General features: G+C 35.2%; 1 protein-coding gene across 18 annotated transcripts in view; it reads left to right on the plus strand.

Annotated features, from left to right (window-relative positions):
- The window catches only part of nrxn1a (neurexin 1a), a 349008-nt gene extending 334841 nt beyond the window's left edge, over positions 1-14167 (plus strand). For 9 of the 18 annotated variants that reach the window (XM_088934356.1, XM_088934360.1, XM_088934363.1 and 6 more), the window contains one exon: positions 12045-14167. In XM_088934356.1, coding sequence (XP_088790482.1) covers positions 12045-12349 — 305 coding nt within the window. In that variant the 3' untranslated portion in view covers positions 12350-14167. The remainder of the gene's footprint in view (positions 1-12044) is intronic. The other 9 variants (XM_088934357.1, XM_088934368.1, XM_088934370.1 and 6 more) reach the window with 1 other exon arrangement.
- The last annotated feature ends 894 nt before the right edge of the window (positions 14168-15061 follow it).

The following is a 15061-nucleotide window of genomic DNA, read 5'->3' on the forward strand; positions in this document are numbered from 1 at the left end:
CTTTTCTTCCTATCAGCTGGAGAAGGCCACCGGGACATATAGAAAGCTGTGGGAGCTAAAGTGATAATGTATCACTGAACCTGGTTCAAACAAAAGCTGGAAAAGGACTTGATTCCACTAAATCAGAGCCAGAAACTGATGTGTCTGACCATTGACATCTATTGTTTAGTTAGTTATTTAGTCTGTGTGCTGCAAAAATTCCAGACATAACCTCATAGTTCCAAATACAATTAATATCTCCCTTGCTGCTCAAATATACTGACATGTAAGGCTGTTTCATTCTTCAATTTATTGTTTGTGTTATAGTTCAACATATTCATTTCTCTGTATCTTGATCTTCTGTTCTCTGCCTCTCCATCCCCCTACTAAATCGTTGCATAGAGCTATGCTGTGCATATCACTGATATCACTGTAGTTATTCTGTTGTTGAAAGACACATAGTAAAAATGTGCTGTTGGTACTGTAGCTAAGCTCTGAAACCTACTGTATACCTAATGCATTTTTTTATTATTAACACCCACATTTGTTGACTGTTCTTCTCATGGGTGGGGCATTTTAAGAGTTTCTCATCAGCATGTACTCCTTATCGGAACACCTACTGGGGAAGATTTAGAAATGTTCTTTGATAAATTTGTCTGCCCAAGAAAGTGCCCTTTGAGAAGAATGTTTTCCTCAAGGACAACACTCTACTGTGTGAGGCTGAACTGAGGTACAAGTGAAATATGTGGTCTCCCGTAGCTATGGAACATTAATAGTTTTTTTTCTTGCTCACTCCAACAGCCTGTCCTTTAATGAGGCATTTTCTAATCCTTAATTGAGAATTTATGTGACAGCTCAGTGTAAAGTAGTGCCCAAATACCGTTTATGACACTAGCAAAGGGACCTGTTATTTTCTGTAAAGTTACCTTCCTCCTGGGAACTAACTAAGGTGCTGGGTTTTGCATCTAGGGCACTTTTTCAAAACAATGAGCTTACTTTTTAGTATGGTTATTTCTTCAATCGGACTCCTCATTTTTAACATTGCCTGTTTTCACACTTTGCAGGCTCACTGCAGTCATTGACTTGACACTGATGATCACAAAATATTTTTACACTCCTGTGGCCTGTTAGTGAGTCGTGTATTAGCTTGTATGTTATATCATTACAGCTTCCTTTCCCTCAATGTTTTCAACCAATTTAGCTTAATTACTGCCCTTTCTTTATAACAGTGTAAACTTTGCTTAGACTGTGAAATCATTAGCATTTGTGTTTATTTCATAAGGAAGGAATCTTTTGTTTTCGTAAGAGCAAGGCTCATTAATAACTATGAAAATTGAGGAGCCTCTGAAGTAGCTCAATCAGGGAGGGGCAGGTTGATCTCTATGATCGTGGGTGTGAGCCTGGGTTATGTCAGTAGCTGACTATGATCAGAATTCCCCAATTGGCTGAGTGTTGCTGAGGATAGGGCAGGGTTAGTCTGCCAGAAACATATTGGATATCAGAGACACAGTGATCCCTGTTGTCTCTTGGTGCTTCCAGGTATGTAGTGCTGTCAGTGAGTGATATATCTGTCCTCCAATCAGCACTGAACCTCTGGCAGAGAGATGTACTGTAGTGCCAATGACGTGTTAAAAGACAAGGGTAGGTTAGACAATTCTCTCTATACTTTATTATCCTACTGTACAGGAAGTCGTGGAGTTCAGACCTGCAAGCTAAGACAAGAAAAGCACAATACTGACTATTCCAAGTCGGGAAGATATAACAAAATGAACTGGAAGATTGAAATTAATTAAAAACAAAGTACTAATATGGAAATATAGCTAAAACATACTGTTGAGATTGGGAAATTGAAGTCACACTGTGTGAGTCTGAATACATTGTTTCCAACATGCAGTATTGTTTAGTACTGCATTACATTTAACCATGTTTTTCTACTGAAATAAAATCACTCAAGGATATACATAAATCTATATTTACATACATTTTAAGTCATTCATCACCAAAAAATCTGAAAGTAATATTAATTTACAACACATCCCACATTTCTGTGATGCTTTGCTGTCTTAAATCAAGCCATTTTTATTTTATGTGATTTTTTCTTGTTGAGCAGTAACTCACAGTGCTGTGTGAAGTGAAACTACAGAAGGGCATAGTTAGAAATATTACAAGACTGAGGTTCAGCAAATAATCAAGTTTCAAGTAAGCAAAGTAATCAAAGAACTGACGGAAATGGTGCTGAAAACTCAATTCAATGTACTATAAATCTAAGGCATTATCTTGAGAGTTTCTGGAATATTTTGTTTCCTCTTCTCTATTCTAAATTATGAGACAAAATGGAGATTCTTTCACATCACACTTTTATCACTGACTTTGATAACAGGAGAACCTGTGAAATGTTTTGTTTTAAATCCTGTTTTGCACTTGGAGTACCAAACTACTTTTTTACTAATCAACAATTTTACAGCTATGCAAATATTTAATAATCTGTACAGTATATAGTAAAATAGGATCTCATGGTCATGGATGCTGTTTATACCAGAGTGAATGTTCATCTGGTTTCTTTCAAGGTAGCAGCATTGAGCAATGTTTAGGGTTACAATAAAATACTCAGATTTATAAAATACTGTAGGCCCAAATGTAAGTTGCTTTGGATAAACGTGTTAGCCAAATAAATTAATTAGCTAGTTAAGTGTATTTTAACATCAGACAATTCCAGTCTTCTCTTCTACAGTATCTCCCTTTTATAATTGCTCAAACACTAATCCTCCCATCATGTATCTCTTTAAATGTTCCATAACATATATAAAAAAGCTTTATTCTTCAAGATTCCTAAGCAAAATATCATTGTGTGCTAGGTTTTAAGCAGTTTATTGTACAAGTAACCGCATGAAGCAAACTACAGATTGCTTTCTATAGAAAAAGAACAAGATAAACACTTACTTTTAAGTCAGCTCAAGAATGAGAAGCTGTGATCCATGAAATACAGATAATCATTTACCAAGAGACAGAAATAAAATAAACTTTAGATAAAACAGAGAAGATAATAGGCTTGGGAGCGGCATTGATTTTGAAAGATGTCCACATTATTATTATGGTACTTCAGATTGTAACGGGCAAGTAGTCACCAAGAAAGCACTCTGCAACTCACAACAACAAGAGGCAACCATCTCTAAAATTCCTTTCTCTTTCATATTGCTCACTAGTATCAGTTCAGAGAAGAGCAGCCTGATACTTCCCAAGGATTAAAGCAATTTTCCTTCTCTGACAGGCTGGAAGAATTGAATATTTTAAATTCTGAACAGAAAAAACTATGAGGGATCCTAATGTATTCAAAATCCTCAAAGCAATAACAAATTGATTCTGGTTTACTCTCTAGAATCAACAGTGAAACACAAATAAGTGGAAGCTACAAAAAAAGAACTGTAAGGCAGCAATGCTGTCCTGCCATCGCGCTGTTACATAAGTAAAGTCAGTAATTTTGTTTTAAAAAGCCGTCTCAACTTCTTACTGTACATTACCATAAAAATCTTTTAGTTTGTGTCCTTCAAAGCTTAAAATTGACCTTCAGAAAATTGGATATGAAATTTTGACTTAATTCAAAAAAGCATGTTTGAATTCCCTCATTTCAACAGAGAACACTGTGAATTCCTTCTAATTAAATGTAATACAAAAGAACATTTCTAGCACATGAAATATGAGGTGCTTAGTTTTCTTTATAAAATTTTACAAGGGGTAGCTTTCAATTACATTATTCTCTAAACACATGAGCTTAGACTTGAGACACAACTCAGAGATCAGAACAGAGTCAATGAGATTCCAATAAAATCTTTTCATTACAGAAAAACCCTAATTTAGATGGAGAAGGGGAGTAGAATTGAAAGCAATATTGGGGCAACTCATCTGGCTTAGGTGAACAAAATCCCTTGAGCTAAGAGTTTTGACAGGGATATACAGTAGGACCCCCCCCCCCCCCCAGTGAGGAATGACCAAGGGTGCTGCTACAAGGGTGAAGAAGTAAATAAGTAAAATGAATCTGGAACAATAATGAGAAACTTTTAGATGGTCTAGGGAAATGACTGATGTACTGTATTAGATGGATATTTCACTCAGGTGTTTACCAAGGAAGAAATCATATATTAACTGAAGTTCAGGAGGGTTAACAATGACAAGGCAATCTCACATAGCTGTTCCTAATCACCATAGCTACATACAGTATACAGAGCTCAAATGCCTCTTTGCATTCGTCTCAAGCATCCAGAAAGTATTCAGTTCTTTAATGTTGTTATCTCTAGTGAAATAGTTTTGGCAAAGAGGCAGAAGAGCTACAGGTACTACAAGCACTTTAAATATGCAGACCTCCAGTGTCTGATGGTAATCTATCATTTGTACTCAAAGAATAAAAGAGATTTTATATTCATTAACAAAACTCATCCAGTAGTCAGTCAAGACATAAGTAATACATTGATTGGAAAATTGCTAATTTAACATCCATTCATAAAAAGAGTATCAAAACTGAACCAAGTAATTAGAAAAGATTAAATCCTATTTACTGTATGTGTAATGTTATGGAAAAAGTATTAACTAGAGAATCAACCACTGTACATGGTCATTCTAGGGAATAGTCAGCAAGTTTTTAGGTAAAGGTGATCTTGGTCAACTAACTTCTTAAAATTAATAACAATAATAAACACATATGAACCTTAAGAGATGGTGGATTTAGATTTTCTAAAGGCTTTTGATAAAGGTTCACATAAAAGAAAATGATCAATTTGCAGGCAGTAGGTGTTCACAATAATGTGTTTGGATTGAGAACTGATTAATGCACAGAAAACAGTACAGGTTTGGGATTACATACAATTTGGTTGTATTCAGTGGAGTACCCCAGGTATTTGTATTAGACCACTAATTTATAGCAGTTGTCTAGATTTAGATTTAATTTAGTTAGTAAACTAGGAACATAGGTCGATAGGAAGATTAGCAAGAACTATAGAAGCTGAAAAGGAAAGTCAAAATGATTTACATTCAAGACTGAACAAATAGCAGATGATATTTAATATAGACTAATGTAGGGAATTACACACAAATACAGTAGGTAAAACAAACTACAGTATAGATACAAAATGAGAAACACTGAGCATGAAGAATACACTAATGGTTAAGTATGTATGTTGAGAGACAATGTAGGGATGCAGTAAAAAGGCAAACAATGAAATATATTGAATATTTTAATATGAAGTTAAAATTTAAATTTAAGGAACATATGTCACAACTGTACAACTATACTACAGTACATATAGTTTTGGTCACCACCTAGAAAAAAGATAGCTCTAGTCTGGAATCAGTCCAGAAAACAGCAGCCACATACTGTTTATGACTGGCAATAAAAGTCAGTTTTACACTGACAAGAGGAATTGAACCGTTTTAGTCTTAAACAAAAAGATTTTGAGGGGATCTACAGTACTTTAAAATTTCACAATCCTCAAAGTCATTGGCAAAGTCAACTCAATTGACTTCAGTAGTATAAATCAATAGAGAAACACAAATACATAAATAAGCAACATAGAAGTGGATTTCAAGCTTAATAACTGTTTAACAAATGTTTGTGGGAATATGGGGCAAGCAAGCCATGTTAAGGCACGCTATACAATATGACGGTTTCTTTTAAGAAACAGTTAGATGAGATCCTCAGATCACTTAACTACTGCAACCAAACAAACTAGATGGACCAAAACGCCTTATTTTGTTTGTAACTTTTTCTATGTTCTATATTCCTATTAGTCAAGCTCCATAAAATTTCTGATGTCATAAAACAGATCCTGGGCTGACCTACAAAATTGCTGGAGGTTGGAACCCCCTAATTAAGGAAGACAAGTCTTATTTCACTGACAATGTAAACAATGCAAGTGTTGGTTACTTCTATAGTACCCTTATTTTTCCTGGGACCTCTGCTTCCTACAATGGCAGGCTGTGCAAATAATCCTGAATCTGTTTCTTCCAATGAAATGTTCATCAATCTGGTTATTTCTCTAAGGCTGCCCTTTAAGATTTGTGATTCTCTATAAAATTGAACATTGAACATACTGTATAACAACAATTCAGACTCTAAAATAATATATTTTTGTTCTTGTACGTGATGAGCTTCATGGAACTTAATAACCAGTTCCTCCTTGCTTCACCAGTAAGGTGATATCTGAAGTTTTTTTTTTTTCTGTTTTAGGCATTATTTTGCACCATTACATGTATGAAGAATTTTCTGCATGTTTTATCACTGGCATCGGTTCTGTTTAGATTTGTTTGGGTGTACTGTATAGATGTATAGATCAAAATGCTTCATATTGCCATTTACTGGCCTAGTAATGGTGCTGGAGTGATGTGAGAGCTGTAGTTCTCCCTGCTGTTAGAATATTAATTTAGCATACTGTAATAAAATGTGGACAAGTATACAGCACATGGCACAAAATCCAGGATAGGAGGATACATAACCCATTGTATTTTTTATTTTAGATTTGCTTATAAATCTTTGCAAAAGGTCAGTGAGAATTGTGTCTGTTCATTGCTGTTTAAGTAGGCTTGTTTGCTCTATTACTTCAAACCAAGCACCACTTGGCTCATCCACTCACTCACCTACTGTTTTCAGCTTGTGATGAATTACAGAATAAATGAATCTCCTAAGAGAAGATTGAATGAAATGAATGAAAAACTGTGTTTAAAAGATTCATTTATTTAAATCCCTAAATGCTGGTGAATCCCTAATTCTGTATTTCCTCTTGAGTGTGAATGAGACAGAGGAGGAGCAGCCTGCTGCAATCTTGTCATGCATTTCAAAACAATTTTAACAAAAGATACTTAAGCATGTAGCTTCTAATCCATGGTTAGATGTATCTAAAAAATAGAAAATAGATCAATTATGAGAAACAATCATACCCTGAACTAAACTTTAAACATTTCTAATTGCCAATACATGCTCAGCACTGTTCCCTGGCCTCCATAAATGAAAGAAATGTCAGTTATATACAAACAAAAACAGAGATATTAATCAAACATAAATAGAATTTAAAGATATTGTGTTTTAATTATACATGCAAACATATTTGTTGTAATTATGTATATTCAGTAACAGAAATGATGAACAGCTTTAAAGTCTGTATTTTGGATAAATCGACCCCAGCCTATGATTCATCTTAGTAAATTAGTACTTTGCAAGGTCTGAATAAATCTTTGGTTTACTGCAAAGTAAAACTGCTTTTAGAATTGAATCTGTTCTTTCATACACATCATTATTATCTAAATACTTGAGCCAGAAAGCAACAATTAAAAAAGTTATGTTATATAAATTCTATATTAACTTTATTTTTTGTGTGTTTTGATGTATAAAGTAGATGATATAGTATATATTTTTCATTTTGCCTGTTTTTGTATTTACATTTTGTCTTTGTTTTTATCTGATAAAGGACACTAATGTGTATAAATGCTTAGCTGAACTTGTGGCATTTTTAACTAGATCTATTTCAGGGTATTGCTTTTTCTAAATAGATATTTTTATTCTAATCATTTTACTTTATATTTTGAAATACTAAGATTGACAGCTTAAGTTAGGCAATCGACCATGACTAAGTCTGTAACGTAGGCCCCTATGAATAAAAGAACAGTTTTTTTATATAATAGGGGTGCAGAGCATTGCAGGGTGTTTTCAGGCATGCTGTGACAGAAAAGGTTATTTCAGTGATTTTATAGCTTTGGTTTATATTCTAAAGTTTACAGCAGTTATCTAAAAGTACAGCCTGTCATTATGAAATGACGATAATTTATCAGGTATTGCTCTTTGTCTAATTTTACCCTTCAGTACGCTTGGGTAAAATTTATAATAGTGTTTATACTGCCTGTGGTCATATTTTTATAGATGTCCATCATTTAAAACACTTGTTTCAGGCACAATTTCTTCTAAGTTTTACACTTTCTATCAACGGCTGAAACAGGACTAATAAACCAACATTGTTGCCAGAGGCAGACTGTACTGCTCCAGCTGAACCTCATACTGTATCAGCCTTGGCCAGTTATACATGTCAAGACAGAGAAAGAATTGGTAGACTTGGAAATTATATTACAAATGTTGGACAGGTCAATGGTCAAGAAAAGTATGTTATGATCATATGGCTACTTAACCTGACAACAAGATAAAAATGTTTGAAACAGCAATAAATCACACTGCCTACCAAGACTTTTATACCACTTATTTCTGATTTGCTCTGGCACAAGGAAGTTGATGTCTTCTAACAAAGTCTAATGGACTGTATTTAGTTTGTTTGAGAGAAGCTTTTAATTTATAACACATCAAGTTCTTCTTTTTAAAGTCAAAATTACTTTGTTGGAATAGCAGAGGTTATAGTTGTTGTTGACATTCTCATTACAGTGTACCTCTTTTTTGTTTTTTTTTCTTTTCTAAAAAAACTTTTCCAGACACTTTTGTCAACTTTGTACTGAAGCAATATGACCATGACTACAGGATCAAGCAGTTTTGATAGAGCTTTGGAAATGGACAGATTTCAGTAAAGAACTGGCTTGTTATCAAAATTGGTATGGGATTTAAAGCACTACATTTTTTGGCAACAAACTGTATTTGAAACAGTTGTAATCTGTTACAGACCCGTTCAGTTCACTCAGATTTCCATCCATCCATTTTCCAACGGCTTTATCCAATACAGGGTCGTGGTAGAGCCGGAGTCTATCCCAGCAAGTATAAGGCAGGACACACCCTGGCTGGGACGCCAGTCCATTGCAGGGCACACACAGATATAATTACACCTAGGGATAATTAACCTACCGGTATGTCTTTGAACTGTAAGAAGAAACCAGAGCATCCAGAGGAAACCCATGCAAACACAGAGAGAACTTACATAGAACTCCATGCAGACAGAACCCCAGGTCCAGCATAGAACCCTGTGGCCCATTGCTGCAAACAAGCAATGCTAGCCACTGTGCCACCGGTGTGCCATAATCACTCAGATTTGCTTTGAGCTAATATATTTTATATATTAGCTTCCCAACTGGCTCAATCAGTTAAGGTACAAGTTGAGCCAGATGTTGGGAATTTGAGCCAGTGTCAGCTTATTAGCTAGCTGTGACTGGGATTTTCCAAATAGCAGCAAACAATTGACAAGGCTCCTTTGGCAGAAAAGGTTTGGATTAATTGGCCCCAGGTTTCTTGATGAAACAACAACTCATGATTTCCCAGGGACCTGCAGGCTTCGAATGATGTCAGAGAGAGATTCACTTCTCCTCCAATCAGCAGCAACTCTTCTCTCATTCTCTGAGGAACTTGCATTGTGTCAAAAGATAAAAGACTCAGTGGGTGGAATGTCAGATCCTTCCCTATTCTACCCAAGCAGCACAGGAGTCATTGTTGTGAGACGAAACATGTAGAAACAATTAGCATTTTCACACTGGAAGGGGCATAAAAAATGTTATGCAAAATTAATTATATGGGACATAACATTATTGTATATATATATATTACTCAGTAACTGATTAGTCACTGATTAGAGATCAATAAAATGTACTTACTAAATAAAAGAAGCATGCAGGAGAGTGTTTACTATAAACCATACAAACTAAAACTGTGCTCTAAATTCCTTAATTCTCAACTGCATATTAATTGTGACTAGGTGTAAAGTCATGTCTATAGTGCATTTGTGTGAGAAATAGAAGATGGCATGTGATGCTCCCAATTGGCACACCTGCAAACAAGTCATTAGCCACCTCTCAGCAGACCAGCAGTGATCTGTTGCTGATAGTGTGCACTTGGTGGGACTTTCTGAGTGAAAAAGACATGTGGCTGTATGTGATACATATCTGAAATTTGATGGAGTTAACCTCTAGCAGGGAATTTTAATTAATAAAAATATTAGTAAAGGGAATTTTAATTCATAAGTGGATGGGATAATCTTTAATTAAGATTAAAGCCCAATTAATTGATATTATTATATGGCTGTAGCATTCAGATACAATCAATGCACTGCAAGGTTCTATGTGTCAATGGGGAAAGGTTTGGGAATTCCAGTGCATGTTCCAATTGCAAAGCCAAATGCCTTGAATATAAGTTATAAGTTTGGCTTACTCCAATTGTTTATTAAGTGAAAATTTAATTATTGATCAGCTATGGATCAGACTTTGAGCAGCCAACTCTTATAATGATCCGGCTAGTTGTTAACAACATAATTTTCTTTAATACACTAGCTTACTCATTTTGCAGTATTACATATTTTTATACTGTATGTGTGAATTAATAATAGATGCTGTATACCTCCATTGTTTATGAATGCAGTGCAAACTACTCCACAAACATTGTGACCAAGGAGAGAGGTCGATTTAAACACTTAGAGAAACACGGATCATAAGCTGTTTGTGTCGTACTGAGTGGAGGCACTCCAGCTGGCTCGTTATGTCGGTTGCTAATGGCCAGTTCCTTTGTCCTTGGTTACAAAGACATTGGTACCTACCCACAGTATTAAATGGCTGCATTAATTTATATCCCACTTGGATGAGAAATTGTGCAATAAAACAGGGAAAGACACATTCACCTCTTAACTATAGCTGCTGCTTGAACAGTCAGGAGGTTATATTACAGATGAAGAATTTACGGTGTGGTACATTACGGTCAGGAAATACAGCACCCTACTCATTGGAAATAAATTATCTTTATCTGAGAGACTGGAGAATGTAAACAAAAATATTTTTTTCTCAGTTTATAATGCTTTAACTCCTTTTTACAATATCTAAATATCTTTACTAAAAACATACTATATAATAATGCTGCAGTTACTGTATATTTTTTGTGTCTAATGGTTTAAACCTTGTGTGAAGTCTTCATAAATGTTTTGATAAAAACAATCACATACTGTATATACAGTATAAAGTAAATAACACTGTGAACTATGGTACTCACCCTCCCAGTATTATACTACAATCTGTGACACATGAACACATGAAGAAAGTAAAAAGTGTAGTATAGAGTGAGGATGTCATAATTTTAAGAGTACGTAATCAATGCACTTAGACGCATTTCAGTTTCCCCAGAGTAAAGAAGAACATCAGCAGATCGGTGCTGTTTTGTAGGCAATCAGTAGGTTGAAAAACCCTAAAAGCTATTCATTACCACATGGATAGGCAATACAATACAGAGGAGCCAGGTGTGGAGTATTGTGACCATACCAAATGGTACCAATTAGAATTGTGACTGTTGTGTTTTGCACCAGCTATAAATTGTGAATGAAGTGTGATGAGAGTGGTACACTTTGAGAATGACGGTTACAAACAGAATTGAAATTAGCCTCAAAATACTCAATTACCAGGTTCTGAACATTGTATAATCATTTAAGTTAGGCCATATATCTCAAATACTGCAGTCTTTTTGATGTGCCAAATTGATTAACCTTAGAAAAATTAAAATAAAATAATCCGATTTGTTAACTGAATTAACATTTACTGTATATAAATGCTGCAAGAGCTTTGCCATGTAATTCTTTGTCTTTCTGTCATGTGCTCATCTTGTCTCGTACACAGAGTGCACATACAGTATATTATACATACAGAGTACACGCTCACATACTTAATGCAGCTATGAGCATGGGGGACTGATCTCTTTGAATTGTAACTATATTTCTTGTCCTGTCAGTTTTAAGAAAACTTTTATATTCATTCTACAGCTGTGTGTTTTGTTATTTAGACCTAATGACAGAGGTTATCTACAGTATATAAAAATCGCATATTGTCTTTGGTCTGCACAACAAAGTGTTTATATTCATAATAAAATGTTGCTTATACCGTGTAAGCCATTAAAATTATTCAAACAAGGCAGTCAAAGTACAATTATGCAGTCCTCTACTCACAGACATTAGTGGGCATTAAAAAACAAAGCTCATTGTTTTTTTTTCTACTTCAATCAAGACTGCTCATTTTAGGTCTCAGAGAAGTTTGTACTGTATGCGTTTCAGACAACGCTGTTCAGAACCACCAGAGTTTGATCATCTTTGTAATAACCTCTCCCTTGTCACATTATATACCTACAGCAAACCCTACCAGACCGGGGGCTGAGGGCTACCCTGGTCCCTCAGAGGTCATCCGTGAGTCCAGCAGCACCACGGGCATGGTGGTGGGCATCGTGGCAGCTGCCGCCCTCTGTATCCTCATCCTGCTCTACGCCATGTACAAGTACCGCAACCGTGATGAGGGCTCCTACCATGTGGATGAGAGCCGTAACTACATTAGCAACTCGGCACAGTCCAATGGCACAGTGGTGAAGGAGAAGCAGGCTAACAGTGCCAAGAGCTCCAGCAAGAACAAGAAAAACAAGGATAAAGAATACTATGTCTGATCTTACCTTTAAAAGAAGAACACTTGTATAATAATTTAGTCTTCATTTTATCTGAGACATGGTATAATAAACTTACTTTACTTTTTACTCAAGCACATTGGACAAAAAAGGATTAACAAACAAACTGGAATGTGGCCAGCAAGAAACAGACTGAGCAGAATAAAAAGAAAAAACAAAAAAAAACACAAACCAACCAACCAACCGACAAGCAAAACATTGACATTTCATGCTTTTGTTTCAGAGAAACAGGAGCCAATTTAGGGGACAACAAAATGTCATAAACAGTCAGTGTTTTCATTTACGTTGCCTGTGTTTGTGTTGCTGGGACATTTTCTTAAAAAAATGCCGCCAAGCATTCATAATGGAAGAAGAATGATAAAACTAGAAAGGGAATTGGAAAAAAGAAACAAGCTACCTATAACTGAGGAATCAGCCAAAGTATTTGCACTTTCCTTAGAAGCGATGGAGGCCAGATCAGACTGTTGTTTGGCCCAGCTAACAGACCTGTCCAAGGTGCAAAGAAGAGAAAAAGGAACTGGTTACAATAAGACTCATTTAAAAATACTTTCGTGTTGTCAGGAAGGAAAATGGAGGCCTTAATTTCAACCCAATGTGAAATCTAAGGCAAATGTTTTTGCAGAATTATAAGGATGTCTAGATGCGATCATTTGGGAAAATCCATGCACGCAAAGTATCTTATTACATATGTTTATATACAGTACAAACACATCTATATGTGCTTTCTGGACCGTGATGAGTGGTGTTTTATAGCCTGTTGTATAGACGATGCAAACTATATCTGCTCCTCAGCCATTTTTAGTAAAAAAGGAAAAGAATAAAAAAAGAAAAATAAATGTTATTAAGTGTTGCTAGATATAGAAGAATTTTATGATGACATCTGCTATGATTTTGTTTTCATTTTATTATTATTTGTTTTCTACAGCCATCTATTCTTATGTTAACCTCTTTCCCCAGAAAGGCCTTACTTGCTATGACTGCCCTCTAATGTTGTATGAAGGAGAGAGCCAAAAATTAAGTACAAAGGACTTAGTCATTTTTTGCTTAAATTATACAGCAGTCACGTTAGTAAGGGGCGGTGTTATGGGGAAAGAAAATGGACTATTAAACAGAAAATCATAGTTCAATATTTAACCTCCAGAATCTACAAAATAACAATAAGACTAAAGGAGTCACCCCATCCCTACCCGCAAAAAACATTAAGACCTCATTTCATTCTATTCATTCCGTCTGTGTATGTATTTTCATTTTCTCACTATTTTGCTTTACCGATCCCTCTGTCCAGAATAAAAAACAAAATGAACTGCAATTCTACAAAAACAACTGCAATTCAAATGCTTTGCTAAATTCACAAATACATGTTTCTTCCTCTGTTCTACATTTTATGTGGCAGTACTTTATTGACCTCAAATTAAAAAAATATTAGAAGGAAACAGATTCGTTTTTAAAAAGTATAAATGAAAAAATATTACCCACTGTAAGTGAACTTAAGACATTGATTAAAATACTAGATGAATGTGTAACACAATTGTTACCATTCTACTGAAGGTTTTCATTAGGAGATGTATTCCCTTTCACTCTGAATATTCAATTGTACTGTTCTGCATTTTATGTCTTCGTACCTAAAAGAATATGATTGCACATCTTGTGTGGAACAAAGCTTTATTTTGATGCTTCTCATTTATAGATTTTCATATCATTTAATATCATTATTATTAGGATAATCATGATTACTATTGTTTATTTTTTGCATACAGATTTATCTCCAAAATAAAATTTGAATTCACAGAGAATATTGGGCATTTTGAGTTGGCATTTTATTCTTTCATCTTTTTCATGTTATTTATGGATGGTTTTCCCAGCAATAACCCATATTGTAATGTACCTTCTTAGAAAATACAAAGGGAATACATTAGGCTCAGAGAGGGTATACTTCAAGGGAACCTGGCTATATCTCTACAATGCCTCCTGGGAGAAATATAGATGTTCACACTTTTCAGACAGTAAGGAGGAATCTAAAATAGGCTTAAAATAGCAGGAGCAGCAGCCCAGCACATCCACATGTGAGCAAATGTTTAGTTTCAGCAGACAAATGGCTAACTGATCTTAAATGTGTGTGTCCTTTAGCAGTTATTTTAAATAGACCTACAGTATGACTAAAGACAAAGCCATGAGCCATTTTACACAGTCAAATGTCTTTTAAACAAAAAATGCACATCCATCTGAACTTGATTCAGGGTACAGCACCAGATAAGAACAGCTTAGATCATCTTTGGAATACAACTTTGTAATAATAATAATAATTCCAGTGGAAGGTCAGTATCAAACAGAAGCTTTCACTAGAACATTTACAAAAATATATAATGGAGGAATAGAGAGCAGAAGGTCAGACCTCTGATCAGAAATTTCAAACTCTTAAATTAATTGAAATATCCCATTCCATGGAATTGAAAATTGTTGTCAATTAGTGTTTAGAGCCCCTGTATCAAATAAATGTAATTGCAATGATTTTGCAACATGCTCATTGGGAGAGGTGAGACCTGGCTGGGAGAAGGAGTAAGATCAACCAAGAGGCCTCTGCAATAGTGTGGGCTTGTTGGCAGTGGATGGCTGCTAATCAGTCAATCTTGTGAAGAAAACCTGACTCGTGTTAATAGTGATGTGGTAACCAGTGACTGATATGAAAGGGGCTGC

The sequence above is a fragment of the Atractosteus spatula genome, chromosome 15, assembly GCF_055471065.1.
Source record: "Atractosteus spatula isolate fAtrSpa1 chromosome 15, fAtrSpa1.hap1, whole genome shotgun sequence".
Lineage (NCBI taxonomy): Eukaryota > Metazoa > Chordata > Actinopteri > Semionotiformes > Lepisosteidae > Atractosteus > Atractosteus spatula.